The 24,842-nt window shown below is 40.7% G+C and overlaps 1 protein-coding gene across 3 annotated transcripts in view; it reads left to right on the forward strand.

Moving 5' to 3' along the window:
• The window catches only part of LOC129819426 (roundabout homolog 3-like), a 306,994-nt gene that overhangs the window by 148,675 nt on the left and 133,477 nt on the right, over nt 1–24,842 (forward strand). Inside the window, exon 1 of one of the 3 annotated variants that reach the window (XM_055875768.1) lies at nt 14,629–15,291. The exons of the other annotated variants lie outside the window; for them this stretch is intronic. Coding sequence (XP_055731743.1) covers nt 15,228–15,291 — 64 coding nt within the window. The 5' untranslated portion in view covers nt 14,629–15,227. Of the gene's footprint in view, nt 1–14,628; nt 15,292–24,842 lie in introns of those variants that run through there. 3 annotated transcript variants of the gene reach the window in all.

The raw sequence follows: 24,842 nt of genomic DNA on the forward strand, positions 1-24,842 counted from the left end.
CTCAGTCATGTACAACCACAAACTAACCAACAACATGTCAACAAACTGTATGATTCTGAATATCTCAGATGGTTTATCTCAAAGACATAGTAACTCAAAACCACACTGCAGCTCTAAACATGATTACACCATAACACCTTAAACACATTTCCACTGTAGATACTCACTAATTCCAGTGTAAGCCTTGACAAACATCTGTTAAAACTAATTTCCAGCACTGTGTTTGCATGCCAGATCTAATCCTTCCTCATTATACAATTAGCAGATGAATCCAGTTTAAATTCTGCCCTTTTAATGGTTAAATCCCATTGGATCAAGGGTTAATGGCATCTTTGGCTCTCAGGTCATCTGCCATATCATAATTTGAGTGGCAAACAGAGTGCTGGGGTCTCAGCCCCTGTCTACACACCAATTCCCATCCCATTCACTGGAACCACAGGACAACAGAGGGACCTTCTCGCTTCACAGCCCAACAATTAACGTTGGGGGCCTCACAAAAAAGGCTCAAAGACAAAATGCCCAGACATAAGTGTGAGAGAGAAAGAGAGAGAGAGATAAATTGTAAATGCAACCCATATTTATGTTTATTTATTTTCTACTTTCTATTTTAACTATTTGCACATAATATGACATTTGAAATATTTTTATTATTTTGGAACTTTTGTGAGTGTAATGTTTACTGTTAATTTTTTTGATTGTTTATTTCACTTTTGTTTATTATCTATTTCACTTGCTTTGGCAATGTAAACATATGTTTTCCATGCCAATAAAGCCCCTTTAAATTGAAATTTAAAATTTAATTGAGAGAGAGAGAGCGAGAGACAGAGAAAGAGAGAAGAAAAAAAATTTATACAAATAAATAGAAAGAAAGAGAAAGAGAGAGAGAAAAAGAGAGAGACCAAATCAAGGAGAAACAGGAAATTGGGTGTCCCCAGGTCAGCTTTCTTCACTTTCTCTCATTCGCTCCCTCCCTTGGGGTGGTTGGGTAACAGCCAATCTCATTGAAAGACAGATCACTGAGATATTGTCATTTTCCAGCGCCACCCACTTAATCAATTAATCTATAATAGAATCCAATGAGCCCCTTAGAAGACCAGCAGCTCCAATAACAGGTGCAGATATGAGCTTTATTATTAGCGAGAGAGAGAGAAACAGAGAGTAACAGATTTGCAGGGGATTCATTGCAAGTAATTTCCATATACTCTATTACACGGAAATAGATTACATATTTTTTTACCCTGACAAGGTCAGCCAGCCTGTTAAGTCCCCATACTGACTAAAAACTGTGCTCTTTGTTAATGACTTTCATATCCGGTCACTAAGATAATGCACTTATGAAAAATGACTGGGATCAGTCAATGGCCACATACTGTCAAGGCTTACTGTACTATATGTTGTTGATGTTACCTCAATGCACTTGTAGGTCAGTTAGAGTGGTGCGGTGGCTAAAAGAGCCACATAATAGGCTTTCCATCACAGTCCAAAATGCCAGTAGTTTAAAGGTACTTTATAATAAGAGCCTTAAAGAGTGACTGCCCCTAAAAACCAACCAATCCAGGGTTCCCCAAATCAAGTTTCTACAAGGTGTCAAAATTATTCCACAGGGATGCTGGCCCATGTTGACTCCAAAGCTTCCCACAGTTGTGTCAAGTTAGCTGGATGTCCTTTGTGTGGTGGACCATTCTTGATACACACAGGAAACTGTAGAGCATGAAAAACCCAGCAGTGTTGCAGTTCTTGACACAAACTGGTGCACCTGGCACCTACTATCATACAATGTCCAAAGGCACTTAAATGTTTTGTCTTGCCCATTCACCCTTTGAAAGACAGACTGCATACATACACAATCCATGTCTCAGTTGTCTCAAGGCTTAAAAATCCTTATTTTACCTGTCTCTTCCTCTTCATCTACACTGATTGAAGTGGATTTAACAAGTGACTTCAATAATGGATCATAGCTTTCAACTGGATTTACCTGGTCAGTCTATGTCATGGAAAGAGCAGGTGTTTTTAAAGTCACTGTATAGCATGATGAGATTATCATGGACAAAAGAGCGAGTTAATATATTTTTTATATAAATATATTTTTTATATAAATATTTTATTTTTCAAATGGCAGCTAAGCATTGATTATCATGTCACCAGAATTAGACCCTCGGTATTTATTGGAAAGGAGCATCAAGCTCACCAGCCTGTGAAGTTCATCATAACGTATTTCATCTGTAGAGTAATAAACTGCATGCATTCCCGACAAGTCGTAGTTGGAGGACCACACAACATGTCATCGCGTGACTCCGAGTTTACTTCGTTATGATGCTTATTACATCAATATTTGTGCATAAAACCGCTTCCACTGACATTCCTTGCATAATTCACTTTACCGGCACAAAAATATCCCACCTTGTCTAGCGTATTTTGTTTTGTCGACATTTAGAAAGTTACCAAAACATTTTCTGTTTCCATCAGACCTGTCATAAAATGTTTCATCAGACATGTGCCAATTTCCATATGTTCCAAGACAGACCAGAAATATGACTGTACTAGTCTATCAAAAGTGTTTTCTGCATCAAGAGGTAAAAGACATTGAATATCCCTTTGAGCATGGTGAAGTTATTAATTACACTTTGGATGGTGTATCAATATGCACAGTCACTACACAGATACAGGCATCCTTCCTAACTCAGTGGCTGGAGAGGAAGGAAACCGCTCAGGGATTTCACCATGAGGTCAATGGTGATTTTAAAAACAGTTACAGAGTTTAATGGCTGTGATAGGATACTAACATAATTGACAGAATGAAAAGAAGGAAGCCTGTACCGAATAAAAATATTTCAAAACATCCATCCTGTTTGCGACAAGGCACTAAAGTAATACTGAAAGCAATTCACTAAAGCAATTCACTTTCTGTCCTGATTACAAAGTGTTATGTTCGGGGCAAATACAATACAGCACATTACTGACTACCACTCTCCATATTTTCAAGCATAGTGGTGGCTGCATCATGTTATGGGTATGCTTGTAATGATTAAAGCCTCAGAAGTTTTTCAGGTTAAAAAATAAATGGAATGGAGCTAAGCACAGGCAAAATCCTAGAGGAAAACCTGGTTCAGTCTGCCTTCAGCCAGACAATGGGAGATTAATTTATCTTTTAACAAGACAATAACCTAAAACACAAGGCCAAATCTGCACTGGAGTTGCTTACCAAGAAAACAGTGAATGTTTCTGAGTGGCCGAGTTACAGTTTGACTTAACTCTACTTGAATATCTATAGCAAGACCTGAAAATGGTGGTCTAGCAATGATCAACAACCAATTTGACAGAGCTTGAAGAATTTTGAAAAGAATAATGGTGAAATGTTGCACAATCCTGGTGTGGAAAGCTCTTTGAGACATACAGAAAGACTCACAGCTGTAATGCCAAAGGTGCTTCTACAAAGTATTGACTCGGGCGTGTTAATGCTTTTGTGAATGAGATATTTCTGTATTTTTTTTTTCAATACATTGCAAATATATTTAAAAACGTAACTTGCTGTCGTGTTGTGAGCATTTCTCCTTTTATCATTGAAAGCAAGTCTAAGAAGCGGTAGAGCTGTTCTATGTGCGCTATTTCTATGCTTCCCGGTCTTAAGTTGAATTTTTGCATCTTTTACTTTTCGTTTTGGTCACCAGCTTCAAACAGCTGAAAATAAAATATTTTGGTTTTGGAAAATATATTTCACTGCGGTTCAGATGGTGCAATGATTCTCGCCAATTTACTTGCTTGTTTTGTTGCATAAAGTGAAATTAGGCGAACTATTATAATTTTAGCAACCAGGAAATTGAGGAACGATTTCTGCATATTGCACCTTTAAGTGCCAAATAAAATAACAGTGTTGACCGTAGCAGGGTAGACAATTTCATCTAAAATCACCCATACATCCTCTTGTGACAAGGGGACTGGAAGCTTGTTGTGTGCAACAGGGAGTTGCAATTGAATGAAAACTTCACAAAATAATTGAAATTGTTCATTTTTTTAGCCTGTCCATCTGGTTGACGTTATGCTCGACCCGCTCAGTTTGTCATCAGAAAACACCAGCAAATGATCACAAAGAGTAGAACCATCTCATCTGCTTTTACACTTTAATAATGCCACTTTAATAATGCTTTTTAATCATGTTTTTTAATAATGTTCTTGCATTACTCATCTCATATGCATATACTGTTTTCTATTCAGAAATGACTTTGTCAAAGCAATACAATATCACGGCTTTACAATGATGGTGAAAACTTGGAGAAATGTTGGGTTTAAGTGGGGTAAAATCTTCCTCGAAGTCACAGAGGGTGCATGGAGGGACATGCCAAAATGCTGCATTTTGGCACTTTACCAAGTGTTCATTAATATATAAAATCTGATTGATTGAATTCTCCATGTGGTCTATATTAAAGGGCACTTAATTAAATATAACAGGCTTTTAAAATGCTATATTGGTGCACAAGTTCTAATTTAAGTATCAAAGGGATGCAAAAGGCACTCATTTCATGGGACAACCCAAATAACAAAAATAAAATGGCAGGTCATTTGTAAAACGAAAACACTGAAGAGCGGCTCATCTTATCTTAATAACACACATACAATATAGCTAACTCAATTGCTTTAACATAATTTATGGCATATGGCAATCACAGTTGGATTTCTTTGTAATATGTGTGGACATTTGTGTTGTCGGATAGCAGCAGAAGTAATGAAATGGCAAGGCTTGGCAGAGGCCCTTTGCGAAAGGGTGAACATTTACAAGCTAAAAAACCCCAGCTCAAATTAAGCTAAAATGGATTGTGCAATGGTTTGTTGACAGAAAATGCTGTGTCATGCAATCATTACAACTGAGGATACAACAAAAACTGTGTTTCACAATCCACATAACATGTGATCTTGCTTTGGAGTGCCACAACCAAGGGCTATATGCTTGACAGACTTGACCAAAGTCCAATTGGAGCTGTCAGCTTTAATGGTGAGTGGTTGATCCGGGGCAATAAATCATGTTACACTGGCACATGCTAAAAACCCAGTCCACAGTCCATCGATTAATTAGCCATATTAGGCAGAGGGGCTGTCACTTCTCATCCGGGCCATGTGATGGTGTGTGATGTTCTCGGGGTTGCATGTATGGTTCATGTATATGATTCCAAGTTGTTGTTGATGCTGTCGGTGTTTCCAACAATCCTTATGCATGGCTGACTGTGTTGCGCAAAGCAATTAAGGTTAGATAATCCATTTGCATCACAGTTTGCCACAGTTCACAATTCACAATATTATATTCAGAGAATATCTTTTTCTACTTACTCTTTCAAATGCTTGTATTAAGTTTCAACCTAGTCTCAGGGCAATTTGTATGATTTGGTATGTACATTTAAGCCTCCATTCAGCATGACATAAAAGCACAAAAAAGCACAATCGGTGCAAGAATGTACCTAAACATAAACATCAATGCCTGTCTTAAAATCAATACACAGAAGTATATATTTTTAAACCTGCATATTTAGTTAAAAGAACTTCTACCGCCTCAGAAACCCGGATCCGGGAGCACCCCCCACCTCCCCCACCAGTAAAAAAGCTGAATAGCATAGCTAGCATAGCGTCACAAGTAAATAGTAGCATCTAAATATCATTCAATCACAAGTCCAAGATACCAGATGAAAGATCCACTTCTTGTGAATCCAGCAATCATTTCTGATTTGTAAAATGTTTTACAGGGAAGACACAATATGTAAATCTATTAGCTAACCACGTTAGCAAAAGACACCATTTTTCTTAGTCCACCATTTTTTCTCTCCACCAGTAGCTATCACCAATTCGGCCAAATAAAGATATTGATAGCCACTAACCAAGAAAAAACCTCATCAGATGACAGTTTGATAACATATTTATTGTATAGGATAGGTTTTGTTAGAAAAATGTGCATATTTCAGGTAGAAATCATAGTTTACAATTGCACCCACCATCACAACTCGACTAGAATAAATACAGAGAGCAACGTGTATTACCTAATTACTAATCATAAAACATTTCTTAAAAATACACAGCGTACACTAATTGAAAGACACAGATCCTGTGAATCCAGACAATATTTCAGATCTTCTAAGTGTCTTACAGAGAAAACACAATAAATCGTTATATTAGCATACCACATGTGCAAACATTACCCCAGCATTGATTCACGGCAAAAAGAGCGATAGCATTATCACCACCAAAATGTATTAATTTTTTCACTAACCTTATCAGAATTCTTCAGATGACACTCCTACAACATCATATTACAACATACATATAGAGTTTGTTCGAAAATGTGCATATTTAGCCACCAAAATCGTGGTTATACAATGAGAAAAGTAGCCAAGCTGGTCAGAAAATGTCGGGCGCCATATTGGACAGTGATCTAGTCTAATGCATAAATACTCATAAACTTGACTAAAAAATACAGGGTGGACAGCGATTGAAAGACAATTTAGTTCTTAATGCAATCGCTGAATTACATTTTTAAAATTATCCTTACTGTTCAATACAGGTTGCGCCAAAGCGAAGCTACCCCAAAGAAAATGGCGGCATATGCGTTTAACATTTTTCGACAGAACAACGATTTATCATAATAAATAGTTCTTACTATTACCTGAACTGCAATCAGAATCTTGGGCAATAAATTCCTTTCTCCGGTCTAATCGTCTTTTGGTCGAAAGATGTCCTCTTGTCCCGTCGAAATGGCCACTAACGTTCACCATGTACTAGAAAGTGCCCAGCTCCTCGAAGTGCGTCACACAGAAATGCCATAAAATCGCCCTAAACGGATATAAATTGCTATAAAACGGTTTAAATTAACTACCTTATGATGTTTTTAACCTGTCTAGGATCAGCGTGGCGCTAGCGGCACACCCCCCCCCCCCCCCACTGAAAAACCAGTGCCGCGAAATTCAAAAAAAATATATTTTTAAAATATTTAACTTTCACACATTAAAGTCCAATACAGCTAATGAAAGACACAGATCTTGTGAATCCAGTCAACATTTCCGATTTTTAAAATGTTTTACAGGGAAGACACAATATGTAAAGATGTACATCTATTACCTAAAAACACATTAGCATAATCCACCATCTTTTATTTGTCCACCAACACCAGTAGCCATCACCAATTCGGCTAAACTAAGATATTTATAGCCCCTAACCAACAAAAAAACTCATTAGATGACAGTCTGATAACATATTTATGGTATGGGATAGGTTTTGTTAGAAAAAAGTGCATATTTCAGGTAGATGGCATAGTTTACAATTGCACCCACCATCACAAATGGACTAGAATAATTACAATGAGCAACGTGTTTACCTAACTACTAATCATCAAACATTTCGTAAAAATACACAGCATACACGAATCGAAAGACACAGATCCTGTGAATACAGACAATATTTCAGATTTTCTAAGTGTCTTACAGCGAAAACACAATAAATCGTTATATTAGCTTAGCACATAGCAATTAGCAGCCCAGCATTGATTCTAGCCAAAGTGAGCGATAAAAGTCAACATCGCCAAAAGATATTAATTTTTTCACTAACCTTCTCAGAATTCTTCCGATGACACTCCTGTAACATCACATTACAACATGCATATACAGTTTGATCGAAAATGTTTATATTTAGCCACCAAAATCATGGTTAGACAATGTGAAATGTAACTCAGCTGGTCAGAAAATGTCCTTGCGCCACTTAGACAGTGATCTACTCTTATACATAAATACTCATAAACGTGACTAAAAAATATAGGGTGGACAGGGATTGATAGACAATTTAATTCTTAATACAATTGCGTTATTACATTTTTTAATTTATCCTTACTTTTCAATACAGTTTGCGCCAAGCGAAGCTACGTCAAAAAACATGGCGTCCTAAGCCACTAAAATGTTTCGACAGAAACACGATTTATCATAATAAAAATGTCCTACCTTGAGCTGTTCTTCCATCAGTATCTTGGGCAAAGGATCCTTTCTTGGGAGAAATCGTCTTTTGGTGGAAAGCTGTCCTCTTGCCATGTGGAAATGTCAACTGCGTTCGGGATGAACTGAAAAGCGTGCTTTTCACATCGTTGCAAAAATAAATGTCCCAAAATCGCACTAAACGGATATAAATTGCTATAAAACGCTTTAAATTAACTACTTTATGATGTTTGTAACTCCTATAACGAGTGAAAAGATGACCGGAGAAATATAACAGGCTAAACTAACGCTTGGAACAGGAGAGGGTCGGTGTCCAGCACGCGCGTTACGCAGCTCCCAAAGAATGACTAGCTTCAGGGTTTTTTCATTTGTAGGGCCTGTGAACGAGCAATCGACCCCGTTGGAATCGTCATCACGTAAAGGCATCCAGGGGAAGACGTAAGAAGTGTCCGTATAGTCATAGCAACGACAGTGCCCTTTTAAATGACTTCAGAAGAGTGGCCAACATTTCTCAAATCTGACTCCATGTCAGGGAAATTGCTGTAGAATGGGCTCTGTTCCACTTAGAGACAAAATTTCAACTCCTATAGAAACTATAGACTGTTTTCTATCCAATAATAATAATAATATGCATATTGTACGATCAAGGATTTTGTGGGAAGCCGTTTAAAAAATTAGCCAAATTAGCATAAGTAGTCTAAACAGCGCCCCCATCCCCAACAGGTTAACACCTATAACGAGTAAAAACATGACCGGAGATATATTACTGGCTAAACAACAGCTTGGAAGGAGGTCAGTCCGACGTCCATCGTGCGTCAGGCGCAGAGACGAAAAGAAATGTACTTCCGGTCATTGGTCTTTTATACAGGCCCTGATTGCGCAATCGACTCCATTCAAAGTGTCACCACTTACTGACATCTAGAGGAAGACGTAGGCAGTGTTTGTATCCCCATAGCATTCACAGGGACATTACAACTGACCTGGGAACAGGGGCCAAGATTTCTGAAATCTCACTCCCTGTCATGAAAAGTGCTGTAGAAGGAGTTCTGTTTCACTCAGAGACATAATTCCAACGGCTATAGAAACTAGAGAGTGTTTTCTATCCAATAATAATAATAATATGCATATTGTACGAGCAAGAATTGAGTACTGGGCAGTTTAATTTGGCAATGTCCAGAAAAGAAAGTGCTAACAGCTCCCCCTATTGAGTAGAGGTTAAAAGAAATCCAGGTTAGCAGGCAATATTAAACTAAGGAAATTGTGTCACTTCTCTCGCGTTCATTGCACGCAGAGTCAGGGTATATGCAACAGTTTGGGCCGCCTGGCTCGTTGCGAACTAATTTGCCAGAATTTTACGTAATTATGACATAACATTGAAGGTTGTGCAATGTAACAGGAATATTTCGACTTATGGATGTCCCCCGTTAGATAAAATACGGAACAGTTCTGTATTTCACTGAAAGAATAAACTTTTTGTTTTCTAAATGATAGTTTCCGTATTTGACCATATTAATGACCCAAGGCTCGTATTTCTGTGTGTTATTATGTTATAATTAAGTCTATGATTTGATATTTGATACAGCAGTCTGACTGAGCGGTGGTAGGCAGCAGCAGGCTCGTAAGCATTCATTCAAACAGCACTTTCGTGCGTTTGCCAGCAGCTCTTCGCTGTGCTTCAAGCATTGAGCTGTTTATGACTTCAAGCCTATCAACTCCCGAGATTAGGCTGGTGTAACCGATGTGAAATGGCTAGCTAGTTAGCGGGGTGCACGCCAATAGCGTTTCAATCGGTGACGCCACTCGCTCTGAGACCTTGAAGTAGTAGTACCCCTTGCACTGCAAGGGCCGCGGCTTTTGTGGAGCGATGGGTAACGATGCTTCGAGTGTGGCTGTTGTCGATATGTTCCTGGTTCGAGCCCAGGTAGGGGCGAGGAGAGGGACGGAATCTATACTGTTACACTGGCAATAGTAAAGTGCCTATAAGAACATCCAATAGTCAAAGGTATATGAAATACAAATGGTATAGAGAGAAATAGCCCTATAATTCCTATAATAACTACAACCTAAAACTTCTTACCTGGGAATATTGAAGACTCATGTTAAAAGGAACCACCAGTTTTCATATGTTCTCATGTTCTGAGCAAGGAACTTAAACGTTAGCTTTTTTACATGGCACATATTGCACTTTTACTTTCTTCTCCAACACTTTGTTTTTGCAATATTTAAACCAAATTGAACATGTTTCATTATTTATTTGAGGCTAAATAGATTTTATTGATATATTATATTAACTTAAAATAAAAGTGTTCATTCAGTATTGTTGTAAATGTCATTAAAAAAATGTCATACCAAAAAAAATTCGCTGCAAAACATCGGCCGATTAATCGGTATCGGCTTTTTTGGGTCCTCCAATAATTGGTATCGGTACTGGCGTTGAAAAATCATAATCGATCGATCTCTACTCTGAACCCCACCCTGGGCAACTGGGTCCTGGACTTCCTGACGGGCCGCCCCCAGGTGTTGAAGGTAGGAAACAACACCTCCACCTCGCTGATCCTCAACACAGGGGCCCCACAAGGGTGCGTGCTCAGCCCCCTCCTGTCATCCCTGTTCACCCATAACTGCGTGACCATGCACACCTCCAACTAAATCATCACGTTTTCAGACGACACAACAGTTGTAGGCCTGATAACCAATAATGACGAGACAGCCTACAGGGAGGAGGTGAGGGTCCTGGGAAAGTGGTGCCAGGAAAATAACCTTTCGCTCATCGTCAACAAAACAAAGGAGCTGATCGTGGACTTCAAGAAACAACAGAGGGAGCACTCCCCTATTCACATAGACAGGACTGCAGTGGAGAAGATGGAAAGCTTCAAGTTCCTCGGTGTACACGTCACTGACGATCTGAAAGGGTCCAGCCACACAGACAGTGTGGGGAAGAAGCCGCAACAGCACCTCTTCAACCTCAGGAGGCTAAAGAAATTTGTCTTGGCCCCTAAACCCTAAAACTTTTACAGATGCACAATTGAGAGCATCCTGTCGGGCTGTATCACCGCCTGGTACAGCAACTGCACCTCCCACAACCACAGGGCTCTCCAGAGGGTAGTGTGGTCAGCCCAACGCATCAACGGGGCAAACTACCTGCTCTCCAGGACACCTACAGCACCCAATGTCACAGGAAGGCCAAAAAGATAATTAAGGACATCAAACACCCGAGCCACGCCCTGTTCACCCTTCTATCATCCAGAAGGTGAGGTCAGTACAGGTGTATCAAAGCTGTGACCGAGAACCTGAAAAACAGCTTCTATCTCAAGGCCATCAGACTGTTAAATTGTCATCACTAGCCATCATCCACCAGGTTACGCTACCCTGCACCTTAGAGGCTTCTGCCCTATATACATACTTGGAATCACTGGCCACTTTAATAATAAAACACTAGTCACCTTAATAATGCTTAAATAATGTTTACATACTGCTTTACTCATCCCATATGTATATATTGTAATCTATTCTACTGTATTTTAGTCAATGTCACTCCGACATTGCTCTATATGATATTTATATATTTCTTAATTCCATTATTTTACTTTTATATTTGTGTGTATTGTTGTGAATTGTTTTAGATACTACTGCACTGTTAGATACTACTTCACTGTTGGAGCTGGGAATATTTGCATTTCGCTACACCCACAAGAAAATTTGATTTGATTTGTCCTAACAACAAAGGAGAATTATGGGAAGAATTTACTTGGTGGTTAGGAGTACTAAAATGACAAATGTTAGGATAATTTACATAAAAGGTAGAGGTCCTTTAGGTCCTTTAATCAATCAATCAATCAATCAATCAAATGTATTTATAAAACCCTTCTTACATCAGCTGATGTCACAAAGTGCTGTACAGAAACCCAGCCTAAACCCCCGAAGAGCAAGCAATGCAGGTGTAGAAGCACGGTGGCTAGGAAAAACTCCCGAGAAAGGCCAGAACCTAGGAAGAAACCTAGAGAGGAACCAGGCTATGAGGGGTGGCCAGTCCTCTTCTGGCTGTGCCGGGTGGAGATTATAACAGAACATGGCCAAGATGTTCAAATGTTCATAGATGACCAGCAGGGTCAAATAATAATAATCACAGTGGTTGTCGAGGGTGCAACAGGTCAGCACTTCAGGAGTAAATGTCAGTTGGCTTTTCATAGCCGATCATTCAGAGTATCTCTACCACTCCTGCTGTCTCTAGAGAGTTGAAAACAGCAGGTCTGGGACAGGTAGCACGTCTGGTGAACAGGTCAGAGTTCCATAGCCGCAGGCAGAACAGTTGAAACTGGAGCAGTAGCACGGCCAAGTGGACTGGGGAGAGCAAGGAGTCATCAGGCCAGGTAGTCCTGAGGCATGGTCCTAGGGCTCAGGTCCTCCGAGAGAGAGAGAGAAAGAAAGAAAGAAAGAAAGAAAGAAAGAAAGAAAGAAAGAGAGAATTAGAGAGAGCATACTTAAATTCACACAGGACACCGGATAAGACATCTTTAACTGTTCATCTGTTTACTGTTTACTACTTGTACTGTTTTATCGGACTTCTGCCCACAACAACTCACAGATAAATGTGAAAAAAAAAAAAAATCATGCTAATGACGAAAAGAAAGGAGGGGAGAGAGAACCCCCAACTGCGTCTTGTCAAATATTTAAAAAATTGCCATGCTCAACCGATTTAGTATTTGTAATACCTGATGATAATTTGCTTCAAACAGCAAGGTGTGACAAATGAAGCAGAGGCACAGCAATAGAAAGATCACCCCCCTAAAACTGAAGTACCTCTGGGGTTGAGACACAGCATCCAACCATGTTGATAGGCTGTTGGCCATAATATGACATCTACTGCTGGATAATGTCTAAATTCATTGACTGCACCATTTCGCTGACAGCTTGACCAAATGTTTGATGCGGGTCCCAAACTACCGTCATCCGTCATAGACAAGCTGAAATGTATTTAGGGACTGCATCATCATGTTTATTCAATTACGCACTGGAGCTCAATGAATCAGTTTTCGTAATTAGGTTAAACATGCACATGCATGAACCATGACGGTGATATCAAGGGTATTCACAGTCAGGGGTACTTTTGTGTTGTAGTGCTTTAGAAGGAGGATGTATTCAAGTTAGTGTTATTAGATTAGATTTTTGTAGATTGTGTTAGAATGCATGCATTTCTAAAACATTATTAGTTAAATCTACAATAGTGGCCTGCACCAGAATATCAATGAAACATGATAATATCACAGTCCCTATGCACAGTAGTGAAGTCTTTACACATTAATATGCACAGGCAGCTCAGTAAATGTCATCTCCCAATGCATTTCTATGAATGTCAAGCACCGTGTGTTTACTTGGGTATTTTGCAATACGTCGTATTTATTTGGCCGAGCGGCACTCTATCCAATCACTCCGTATTATTTCCCACTGTGGGATTTGATGGATCCCGCTATGTCCTGCTCTGTCACATCTCATACTCTGCAGTTTGCCCCTATCTCCAAGCACATGTAATATTGCCTTTTTTCCTTCCATCATTTCAAGACAAGGCTCTCCTTCAGATAGATAGTGAAATTTTCTCAGCACTGTGGGGTTTGTTAAAGGCCCAGTGCTGTCAAAAACAAGATTCTTCTGAGTTTCATTTATATTTCCACGCTATGACATTGTAATAAAATTGTGAAATTATGAAAATTATGATAATGCCCTTTTAGTGTAAGAGCTGTTTGAAAAGACCAGCTGAAATTTTGGCCTGTTTTGGTGGTATGGAGTTTTGGCCTGCCTGGTGACATCACCAGATGGTAAATTAGTTAATAGACCAATAAGAAAGAGATTTCTAAACCTCTCTGCCAATAACAGCTACTTTTCAGTTTTCCCCTCCCCACTCAAACCACAGTCCTAGCACAATTCTTGCTTGACACATTGCTATTTGCTCAGAAGCTATTTTTCTTTCTTTCTGAGGATTTCAATTGAAAACAATCACAGTAAGGTACTTAATTCTTTCCCAGAAATTATTTGATGTTTAGATAAAAACTGCTGCATTGGACCTGAAAGATTTTAGAACGTCTGTTTTATTGCCTGCTTTGGGTAAATAACATCATATAGGTCTAAGGCCTAGTCAATGTGATTGGTATTCCTGGTGTGTGTCTTTTCATATGTAAGACATATGATATGTTTACATTTGAATTCATTCCACCATCACATTTTTGATGCCATTATCCCAAGGTAAATTAAATGCACATAGTGGTGAATACATTTTCATGTGAATATTGTGAATCAACATGCCCCATGGAGATTGAAAAAGATGACTATAGATTGGCCTAGCATTCGGAATGAAATTTACATGAACTCTGTAAGTGGCAATACAAAATCTCCCACAACCTTATTAATTAAAACAATTGTTCAACTGACCATATGACATTCCTACAATTTGATGTGAAAATATTATCCTGACACAAACTGACCTCTTTTTATGGAATGAGTTGAGAGCAGTACATTCTATTGATCTGTTTGCAGTAACGGGTAAACAAATGCGCAACAGGGTGTGTGTAATTTCTGCACGATTTTGTCAATTCTTAAGAAAGTTATGCGAAATATTTCTTCACTGTCTCTTTAAGAGTGTTCACTGTTTTGACTACTATAGACTGGGGCTAGGGGGTGGGCTTTAGCCACGAGAGCGTGTTGGCGATAAAGAGACTTGTAAATTCAGTTCATTCAAGAGAGAGGATGGAATGGGAGAAGATAAATAATGAAAGTCTCTATCAAGAATTAAACTGCACATACTGTCACAGAAGTTAGCTTTTTGACGAGGAAGTCAATACCAAGCAACCTGGACTCGGGGGTAGACAGCCTAACATCGTGGACTGAATGTAAATCTGGACAGCGTTATGAAAAATTCCCATCAACAAACAATACGGTGACAGCGGCAGAGAAATCTAAGAAAATAGAGCATCTTCTCTCTACCCCCGACCGTATCCAGGCGCGTAAATTTGCCATCCTTCAGATATAAGAAAACACCATAAGGAATTTCTTCTTACGAATGTTGTATGTAGTCTTTCTGAAGCAGTTGTGATGCTGCAAGTGGTTAAGTCGTAGAAATTGTCTCAACGTGTGGGGCTGACTTTCCAAAGTTGTCGGAGTCGGCTAGTGGTAGACTTGACAGACCTTACCCACATTTGGATAATTTTGAGTTTTTTGGGGGGGATACCTGAGAAACTTTTCTTGTTTGAAGACAATTTTATCATACACCAGAGGGTAATGGAGTTTCGCCTCACGTTGGATACCCTACCGGTTATTTTTGCGCTTATTGGTTTCGTTTTTGGTAAGTTCAATTCATGATACATTTATCATATGTCTTATACGCCATGCTTAATGATTTTTCCTATAAATAAGTTATTATGTGTGATGCTTTGTTTTTTTGTGGCACTCTTGGTCCAATAGCCAAGGAAATTAATGTGTGGTTTATTTTACACACAAGGCTTCAGTGACAGACGCTCATTCACCTTAATTCGTCTTGGTATAGGCCTAGTAAAAAAACATATTTATGCGTGATCTTGTATAAAAATATGTAAATTTTGTGTATTTTGCTCAAAACTTTTAAATCAAAAAGGTTGATATGCTTACTACCACATTATAAAGAATGTCTGTAGATGCTCATCCTTAATCCATCAATTTCTCAGCTCGTCGCAGATTATTGGTTATACCTTTAAATGAGGAAAATACGTCAGTGAGGGGAGAAATGTTTATGAAGCCACATTGACAATATCTGAGCAGTCACATGAATAACTATTCAGTGATGCCATTGGGAGGGACACCACTTCAATTATGTCAACTCAGTTTGAGAGAGGAAACATGGCTGGCTAGGGGACCTTGGCAACATGTTGACCTCTTTTGTGATTGTGTCTTCAAGATCTGTATTCCTGAATATCTAAGGACAGGAGAGAGGGACAGAATTCGACAGTAGAATGTTGCAGTTGTGCCTAACTAAATATATAATAATACAGTATGTATTAATAACATCATTTAGAAGTTTCACTGAGTTTTGTCACAGACAATGGATTCTTCTCAAGAGAAACTCACCCTGTTGATTAATACGAATAATACCATTACTCGCTATCCCCATTGCATGTCGTATGGCCACTTGGCAGTATTCCCGGGCGTACGCAGATGCCGTCTCTGACAGCGTGGTGTATCGGGCCCTGCTGCTGGATACTGCTGGAGCTGGCTTTTACAAGGCTGTAAACATTGACTATGAACCCAGAGCATGACAACATCTGGAACAGCACTCCTTCAATGATTCCAGATGCTCCTATGGGTCCACAAGGCTAAATTGAACGCACACTCATTTGCAGCTTTGCCAAATCTTCCTAATTCAATGTCCCCATAACCTCAAATTGAATCAATGTCATTTTAGCCATAACAAAATACCAGTTTTTCTTCTCTAAGTCCAAATATCCTACATGTCCATGTGCCGATGCAAGCTGTTTTCCACTGTACATGTCACCATTCGAGAGAGGAAAAAGTCACCACCCAACCATTCTCACTATGCGCTGAAGGTCCCTCCAGCTATCTCCCATCACCTTTCCACACCTGATAAAAGCCTTCAACAGGGGGCCAGGGTCAAGTTTCAATCGCTGGCTTCAGTTTGTCAGTAAGGTGACCCTCAGTCAACCCAGTCGCTAGTCTGTCAACCCTATTGCCCGTCTTGAATGACTGAATGGGAGAGGGCCATGCTCAGCTCCTTTTGAAATCGCTGGGAAATTGCAGCAGAACAGCTGTCAGTTTTCTCATGACCATCCCCAAACAGGCCTTTAACGAGGCCAAAAAGACGGGATATAACCGTTTGACTTTGATCTTGATTACAGTACACACGCGTCTCGGACGAGATCTCGGTGGAGAATAGCCTATAACCAATAGCTAAGCTTTTATAGTTTTAAAGCCATTAATAGGTGTTTGAGGATGATTTGTGTTTACATTTTACTGCTCATTTGAAACGTATGGAGCCGTTGTTGACCAACGATAGCGGAAAGCAAAGAAAGCATTATGGTAACTGCATAACTACAGTGCTGTTATTGCGAAATGTAAAGAGACATACGTGTACATCTAATTGCTACATTTGTGTCTGGGTTACACCAGCCTCTGACATGTCCCTTAATTCACCCGTGGTATCTATGCATCTCTGTGTCATCGCCATTACTCAGTGAGCCATTACCTAAACGGTGACATGAATGTCGAAGAATGTTGATGGGTAACAGGGATGAAGGCTCTTCCTGTTTGTCTGTTGTAAACACTGTCTGAGACATGTGACTGCAACCAGCACAGTAAACATATAGTAGACAGACAGCCACATCCCCAAGTGAGGGAACCAGACATCTTAATCATCTTGGTTCTGGTCTAAAATGATCACTTTGACAGGATCTAGCAAGATCTACAGTCAGCGAGACACCCAAGTCAGACAGACAGATAAAGACAGAGGGAGACAGTTAGGCAAGTCACAGTCAGAACCCTCACACACACAAACAACCAGTCCCCCTCATCGCTCCTCTTTTCATCTGTTATCAAGCAGATCAATCAAGCTGTCAATAACTTGGGAGGTGCTGACATGAGCTGTTGAGTTGATCCATCTTCCATAGTGTGACTCAGCTAACCAGGCATAAATACATGGTCAAACCCTCATTCACTCTAACTATTAAAAGAATAACGATATTCCTCAGTTTGCTCAATGTCTGCTGATTGTCATCAGCCAAGGTCAGTTATCATAAGCTCACACTAAAATACCCATCAACAGAAAGAAATAGTCAATTGGAGTTCAGTTAAGTCTGTTTGAACAAAACATTGTTATTCCAAGGGCTAAAAGGAGTCACCCTAACCTCTTTGCCACTACCAGACAGGGCTGAGGTATTTCCAGTTCACCAAGGCATCAAAAGAAACCAACCAAACCACAGGGGGACTCTATTTAGCAGTGGCTGCTGACAGCACCTCTCTCCAGACCTCAAAGAGCTCCACCGCAGCTGTCCGAGGTGAAAACGAGCCACAGGGACCTCAACAATACCAGTGTGGCATCAATCTGACGGGCCCCTGGGCCAGGGCCCCACGTTTCAGACAGCTTAATAGCCGAGGACATTAGTTCCAGTAGTCCAGTGGTTATGGGGACATTGTGGGGATGATGAAGATGAAAGGTTGTGGGGACGCTGAGCCCCTAGCGCTGGTCACACACACACACACACACAGAGAGAGAGAGAGAGAGAGAGAGAGAGAGAGAGAGAGAGAGAGAGAGAGAGAGAGAGAGAGAGAGAGAGAGAGAGAGAGAGAGAGAGAGAGAGAGAGAGAGAGAGAGAGAGAGAGAGAGAGAGAGAGAGAGAGAGAGAGAGAGAGAGAGAGAGAGAGAGAGAGAGAGAGAGAGAGAGAGAGAGAGAGAGACTTGAAGCTGTTTTGTTTTTACTTTTACTACTTGAGGACTATTATATGCAGAACACGTGATGTGGGCTGAGAAAGAAGACATTTCGAACACTGCATGTCCCACCCCCCACATTTTGTCTGCAGAGGCTTTCAAAATGTTTTGCATTTCAGAGATGTTGAAACGATAGAATTACGGTTTGAAATGGTTGAAACGATAGAATTACAAATGAATTAAAGCAATTGCTGTGACCCCCCCTGTTCTGTGTTTATTAGTACACATTCATTTATTTAAAGCCTCCTCCAGTTCAGCCAAATTTAACAAGGTGAAAACACACTGGGTGCAGCCATTTTCCCTCTGAAATGTTAGTCACACAAGGATCTGTTGGATCTTTAGGGTATAAAGGCATCTAATTCCAGTTGTGGAATAAGAAAGGAGCAAAGAATGTACATCGGAAAATGAGAACGCAATATGCCCTGTCACTGTGCATATCCACCCAGACATGCATACAAGCACAGAAAAGAACAGTTAATTTGCAGTCCTCCTGTAACCCATAACTGTCCATTCACCTACCCATCTGTCTGCTTACCTACCTACACTCTTAGAGAAATAGGTGCTATTTAGAACTTAAAAGGTTTCTTTGGCTGTTCCCATAGGATAACCCTTTGAAGAACCATTTTCGGTTCAAGTTAGAACCCTTTCCGCAGAGGGTTCTACATGGAACCCAAAAGGGTTCTACCTGGAACCAAAATTGGTTCTTATATGGGCACAGCCGGAAAAACATTTTGGAACCTTTTTTTCTAAGCGTGTACATGTTTCAAGTGTCTGTTTAACAACAGAGAGCTGTTGGTAAAACAGACGATCACTTTTCCTTTGTTTACTCACAAAAAAAGGACCTGTCTGTCTGTAACATATCTATAACTTATACAACATGCTCACACAACCAACACAACTCTTCCCCACAGGACTTCCCTGTTCCCTTGTTGCCCCCTAGCATGGGGCACATCCATAATGCACTGTCTGCTACAGCATGTACCACCAAGTGTTTTGAAAATTCCCTTTTGTAATAAATGGAGTGTGTGAGGTTTATGTGTTGTGTGTGTGTGTGTGTGTGTGTGCGTGTGCGTGCGTGCGTGCGTGCGTGTGTGTGAGAGAGAGAGAGAGAGAGAGGGCATATGTGAGACGCAGGGGGAGTGACCTGTGAGTCCGAGCAGCGCTGTGGTGATAAAGACAGCGTGGGCACTGGAGCACAGCAGAAGAGCTGTCCTACTCCACTCAGACATCATATTCACACAGCCACCCCACTGCCCTGCCCAGGCCTCACAAGACCCTGTGTCTGTCTGTCTGTCTGTCTGTCTGTCTGTCTGTCTGTCTGTCTGTCTGTCTGTCTGTCTGTCTGTCTGTCTCTGTCTGTCTGTCTCTGTCTGTCTGTCTGTCTGTCTGTTTGTCTGGGAGTCACACAGAGAGGCAGCATGTCTAGGGCAGTCAAATGGCAGACAGTGTCTCTGTGTTTTTGTTTGTTTGGTGTAGATGCGTCTGAATGCACTGTGTATACGCTGTATGTGTTTGTCCATGAGTGTGTGTGTGTACCATTCGTGTGGCATTGTGCTTTCGTATTAAATCAATACTTGGTGCGTGCGCGAGTGTGTTTGTGTGTGTTTGTGTGTTTGTGTGTGTGTGTGTGTGTAGTGCACCACTTCAGCCCAGTATCATTGTCTGCAGCTATATTTGGATGGTTCCCTGCTGATTAAACTAGTGGGCAACTTGGTCTCCTCTGAAGGGCACATTAAACAGCAGTGGCCCGCTGCCATGTGAACACTCCCATCAGGAGCTCTCAGTCTAATGACTCTGAGAATACACACACACACACACACACACACACACACACACACACACACACACACACACACACACACACACACACACACACACACACACACACACATACTTCCTCACCTCCACTTCTCATACTGCCACTCTCCCGTCCTTCACTACTACTACTACTACTACTACTGCTATTTGGAAATAGACTCCCAGCCAGTCTTACTTGCCAAAACCAATCGCCTGTAGTAGTGGTAGTACCCATTATATAGCATCCACAGCATATTATTCAGTGGACATTTATAATTGCTCAGCAGTTTCTGGTCAAGGTCAGATGAGTATGGCACAAATGGAAAAATAACTAAGTTTAATTATCTAAATGTTCAGTTGCCTTGTTTATACAAACAACGTGTATCCCCCCACGCCGTACAATCTGGCATATGGTAAAGAGGAATTGGGGATAGAATGGAGTTATCAATCTGTTCTCTCTCCACCAGTAGCCTGTATTTCCCTCCACTGGAGTGTTTCAAGTGTCTGCCTGACAACAGACTTGGTTTTCGTAAGATGCAGCAGTAGGTCAAACAGACGATCTTATCTGCTAAGAAAGTGTCTCTTCGGCGAAGGATGTGTCTGTCTGTCATGCGGCTTTGAAGCAGCGCAGGTAGGGGATCCACAAAATTGCAGTCACTTTTCAAATTGTCTGTCAACATCCAAAATGAGATGCGTAATAAAAAATGTAAGTCTAGCTGTCACCTGAAGCATCTGGCAGGGGTTCCACAAATTGGCAGGGGGATCATTTAGACTTTGCAGACTTGAGCACTTCGAAAGTTCAGCAAGGCTATTGTTTGATCATTCATAATTTACTGTCCTTTTCCATCGTTTCTCAAGGTGACTGGTTTCCTGTCAGAGTAGGAGAAAATTTCGCAGCTGCTGTCATCGATTCCTTGACTTTGGCATCCATCATTAGGAAATGTTCCTGTCAGATTAGTCTCAAATAGGCAATATGTGATAAGTAGTGAGAAGTAGTTACAGACGAGAAGGGAAGAAGATCTTTCTCCACAAAGAATTCCTCAGCTTGCTGTTTGTGCCATTTCCTTTTGTGTCTATCCTTTACAGTGGCTTGCGAAAATATTCATCCCCTTGGCATTTTTCCTATTTTGTTGCCTTACAACCTGGAATTAAAATGGACTTTTTGGGGGTTTGTATCATTTGATTTACACCACATGCCTACCACTTTGAAGATGCAAAATTTTATTTATTTATTGTGAAACAAACAAGTGATAAGACAAAAAAACTGAAAACTTGAGCGTGCATAACTATTCACCCCCCAAAGTCAATACTTTGTAGAGCCACCTTTTGCAGCAATTGCAGTTGCAAGTCTCTTGGGGTATGACTCTATAAGCTTGGCCCATCTAGCCACTTGGATTTTTGCCCATTCTTCAAGGAAAAACTGCTCCAGCTCCTTCAAGTTGGATGGTTCCGCTGGTGTACAGCAATCTTTAAGTTATACCACAGATTCTCAATTGGATTGAGGTCTGGGCTTTGACTAGACCATTCCAAGACGTTTAAATGTTTCCCCTTATACCACTCGAGTGTTGCTTTAACAGTCATTGTCATTGTACTGCTGGAAGGTGAATGTCCGTCCCAGTCTCAAATCTCCAAAACAGGTTTCGCTCAAGAATTTCCCTCTATTTTGCGCCTTCCATCATTCCTTAAATTCTGACCAGTTTCCCAGTCGCTGCCGATGAAAAACATCCCCCCCAGCATGATGCTGCCACCACCATGCTTCACTGTGGGGATGGTGTTCTCGGGGTGATTAGAGGTGTTAGGTTTGCGCCAGATATAGCATTTTCCTTGATGGCCAAAAAGCTACATTTTAGTCTCATATGACCAGAGTACCTTCTTCCATATGTTTGGAGAGTCTCCCACATGCCTTTTGGCGAACACCAAATGTGTTTGCTTATTTTTTTCTTTCGCAATGGCTTTTTTTCTGGCCACTCTTCTGTAAAGCCCAGCTCTGTGGAGTGTACGGCTTAAAGTGGTCCTATGGACAGGTACTCCAATCTCCGCTGTGGAGCTTTGCAGCTCCTTCAGGGTTATCTTTGTTCTCTTGTTGCCTCTCTGATTAATGCCCTCCTTGCCTGGTCTTTGGGTTTTGGTGGGTGGCCCTCTCTTGGCAGGTTTGTTGTGTTGCCATATTCTTTCCATTTTTTAATAATGGATGTAATGGTGCTCCGTGGGGTGTTCAAAGTTTCTGATCTTTTTTTATAACACCACCCTAATCAGTACTTCTTCACAACTTTGTCCCTGATCTGTACTTCTTTACAACTTTGTCCCTGATCTGTTTGGAGAGCTTCTTGGTCTTCATGGTGCCGCTTACATGGTGGTGCCCCTTGCTTAGTGGTATTGCGGACTCTGGGGCCTTTCAGAACAGGTGTATATATACTGATATCATCTGACAGATCATGTGACACTTAAATAAAGTCCACCTGTGTGCAATCTAACTAATTATGTCACTTCTGGAGATAATTTGTTGCACCAGATCTTATTTAGGGGCTTCATAGCAAAGGGGGTGAATACATATGCAAATCAAATCAAAGTTTATTTGTCACGTCCGCTGAATACAACAGGTGCAATGCTGTTGAATGCTTACTTACAGGCTTTAACCAATAGTGCAAAAAAGGTATTAGGTGAACAATAGGTAGGTAAAGAAATAAAACAACAGTAAAAAGACAGGCTATATACAGTAGCGAGGCTACATACAGACACCGGTTAGTCAGGCTGATTGAGGTAGTATGTACATGTAGATATGGTTAAAGTGACTATGCATATATGATGAACAGAGAGTAGCAGTAGTGTAAAAGAGGGGTTGGCGGCTGGTGGGTGGGACACAATGCAGATAGCCCGGTTAGCCAATGTGCGGGAGCACTGGGTGTTCGGCCCAATTGAGGTAGTATGTACATGAATGTATAGTTAAAGTGACTATGCATATATGATAAACAGAAAGTAGCAGCAGCGTAAAAAGAGGGGTTACACGCATCACTTTTCCGGGGTTTTTTTAAATAATTTTTTGAAACGTGTTATTTTTTTCATTTCACTTCACCAATTTGGACTATTTTGTGTATGTCCATTACATGAAATCCAAATAAAAATCTATTTCAATTACAGGTTATAATGCAACAAAATAGGAAAAACGCCAATGAGGATGAATACTTTTGTAGGCACTGTATCAGTCAAACTAGGACACATTCCTTATAAAACAGTATTGCCAGTTTAGAAGAAACTCTAAGGAAGAAATCTCTTAAGGTGAATTTTGAGTGAGTGTAAAACTATGTTGTATAGTTTGCCTTGTTGTTCCCTTTGCTCTTATATTTTTTAGACAGGCGCTAAGCATCCAAGGTACAAAGAGATCAAGGCTAGGCCTCTGACTGAGCATAGGGATGTTAGCCCGCCTTGAACTGCTGTGGATAGCAGAAAATACTTAGAGAATGCCAGAGTGGTGTAGGAACTAGCTTTGTAGCCAGACATTTGTTATCCCTCCCACCAACCCCCTACTACACCATTCAATATCTGCCCTGATAATACCCAGGAAGTTTTTCACATTGGGCCCATTTTGTCTTCTGTGGTGATATGTGGGGTCTGTGGGTCAGACAGGATATGAGTTAGGGCCAGTTGGTGTGTGCACAGCTGTATGTGTGTGTCTTCATGTCCAGTGTGGTCTTTAATGCAGAAGAATGCAGAGACTGCTGGTTGAAACTGTGTGGGACAGGAAGCTGATGCCAGCTCCCCTAGCCGTGGTGGTGGTGGTGGTGGGCTGTTCTCGGCGGAACCACCAAACCAGGATTACACTCTGGGATACAGTCTCTTGATACTGCCAAGCGGGGACTCCACTGTTGCAGTTTATTAGCATTATCCCTTTTACTCCCCTGCCCCCACGCTCAGTAAAAATAGCCTACATGCAAAGTGACAAGCCCTGGAAAGCTCAGCACATGCAATGTCAGTATCTCGCTTCTGATTCCGCTCTCATTTCCCCCCTCCTCTCCCTTTCTCTCACATGCACTTGACAGTGTTAGTACTTACAACACTGACAGTAGTAGTAGTCTAGCAATTGTCTGGCTGGTAGGTGAAAGTGCTGACTTGCTCATGTTCTCTCAAGCCTCTCCCCAAAGTCTTGTTTGGAAAATCAATAGTTATTGCTGGAAGCTACCAAAACCAAGCAGACAGCAGTTAGAGGATTTTTGATTGGCTTGAGAGTGCAGGGCTGCTGTATTTTGAGTTCAAGCTTTTAAACACTTTTGAGTGTTTGCTTGTGTAACAGGGTTGGTTATGTTTCCACCGGCTGCTGCAGTAATATGTATTCATTGTATATTTATTTCTATTGGTTGGTTCAAGTCAGATGTCAATAAGGTGTTATGTCATTGGCTACGCTTGCAGATACGGGGAGATCTGCAGTTCCAAGTGGGAACATAACCAACCCTGTAACGTTCTCCCCTGCTGAATTCCACTTGCACATTGCAAGCATAGCCAATGACATAACACCTTATTGACATCTGACTTGAACCAACCAATTGTAATATATAAACATTGAAAACCAAATTCTGCAGTAGCACGTGGAAACATAACCAACCCAGTTACACTTGTTTGCTGTTGTCTTA

The sequence above is a fragment of the Salvelinus fontinalis genome, chromosome 2 (assembly GCF_029448725.1).
Source record: "Salvelinus fontinalis isolate EN_2023a chromosome 2, ASM2944872v1, whole genome shotgun sequence".
Lineage (NCBI taxonomy): Eukaryota > Metazoa > Chordata > Actinopteri > Salmoniformes > Salmonidae > Salvelinus > Salvelinus fontinalis.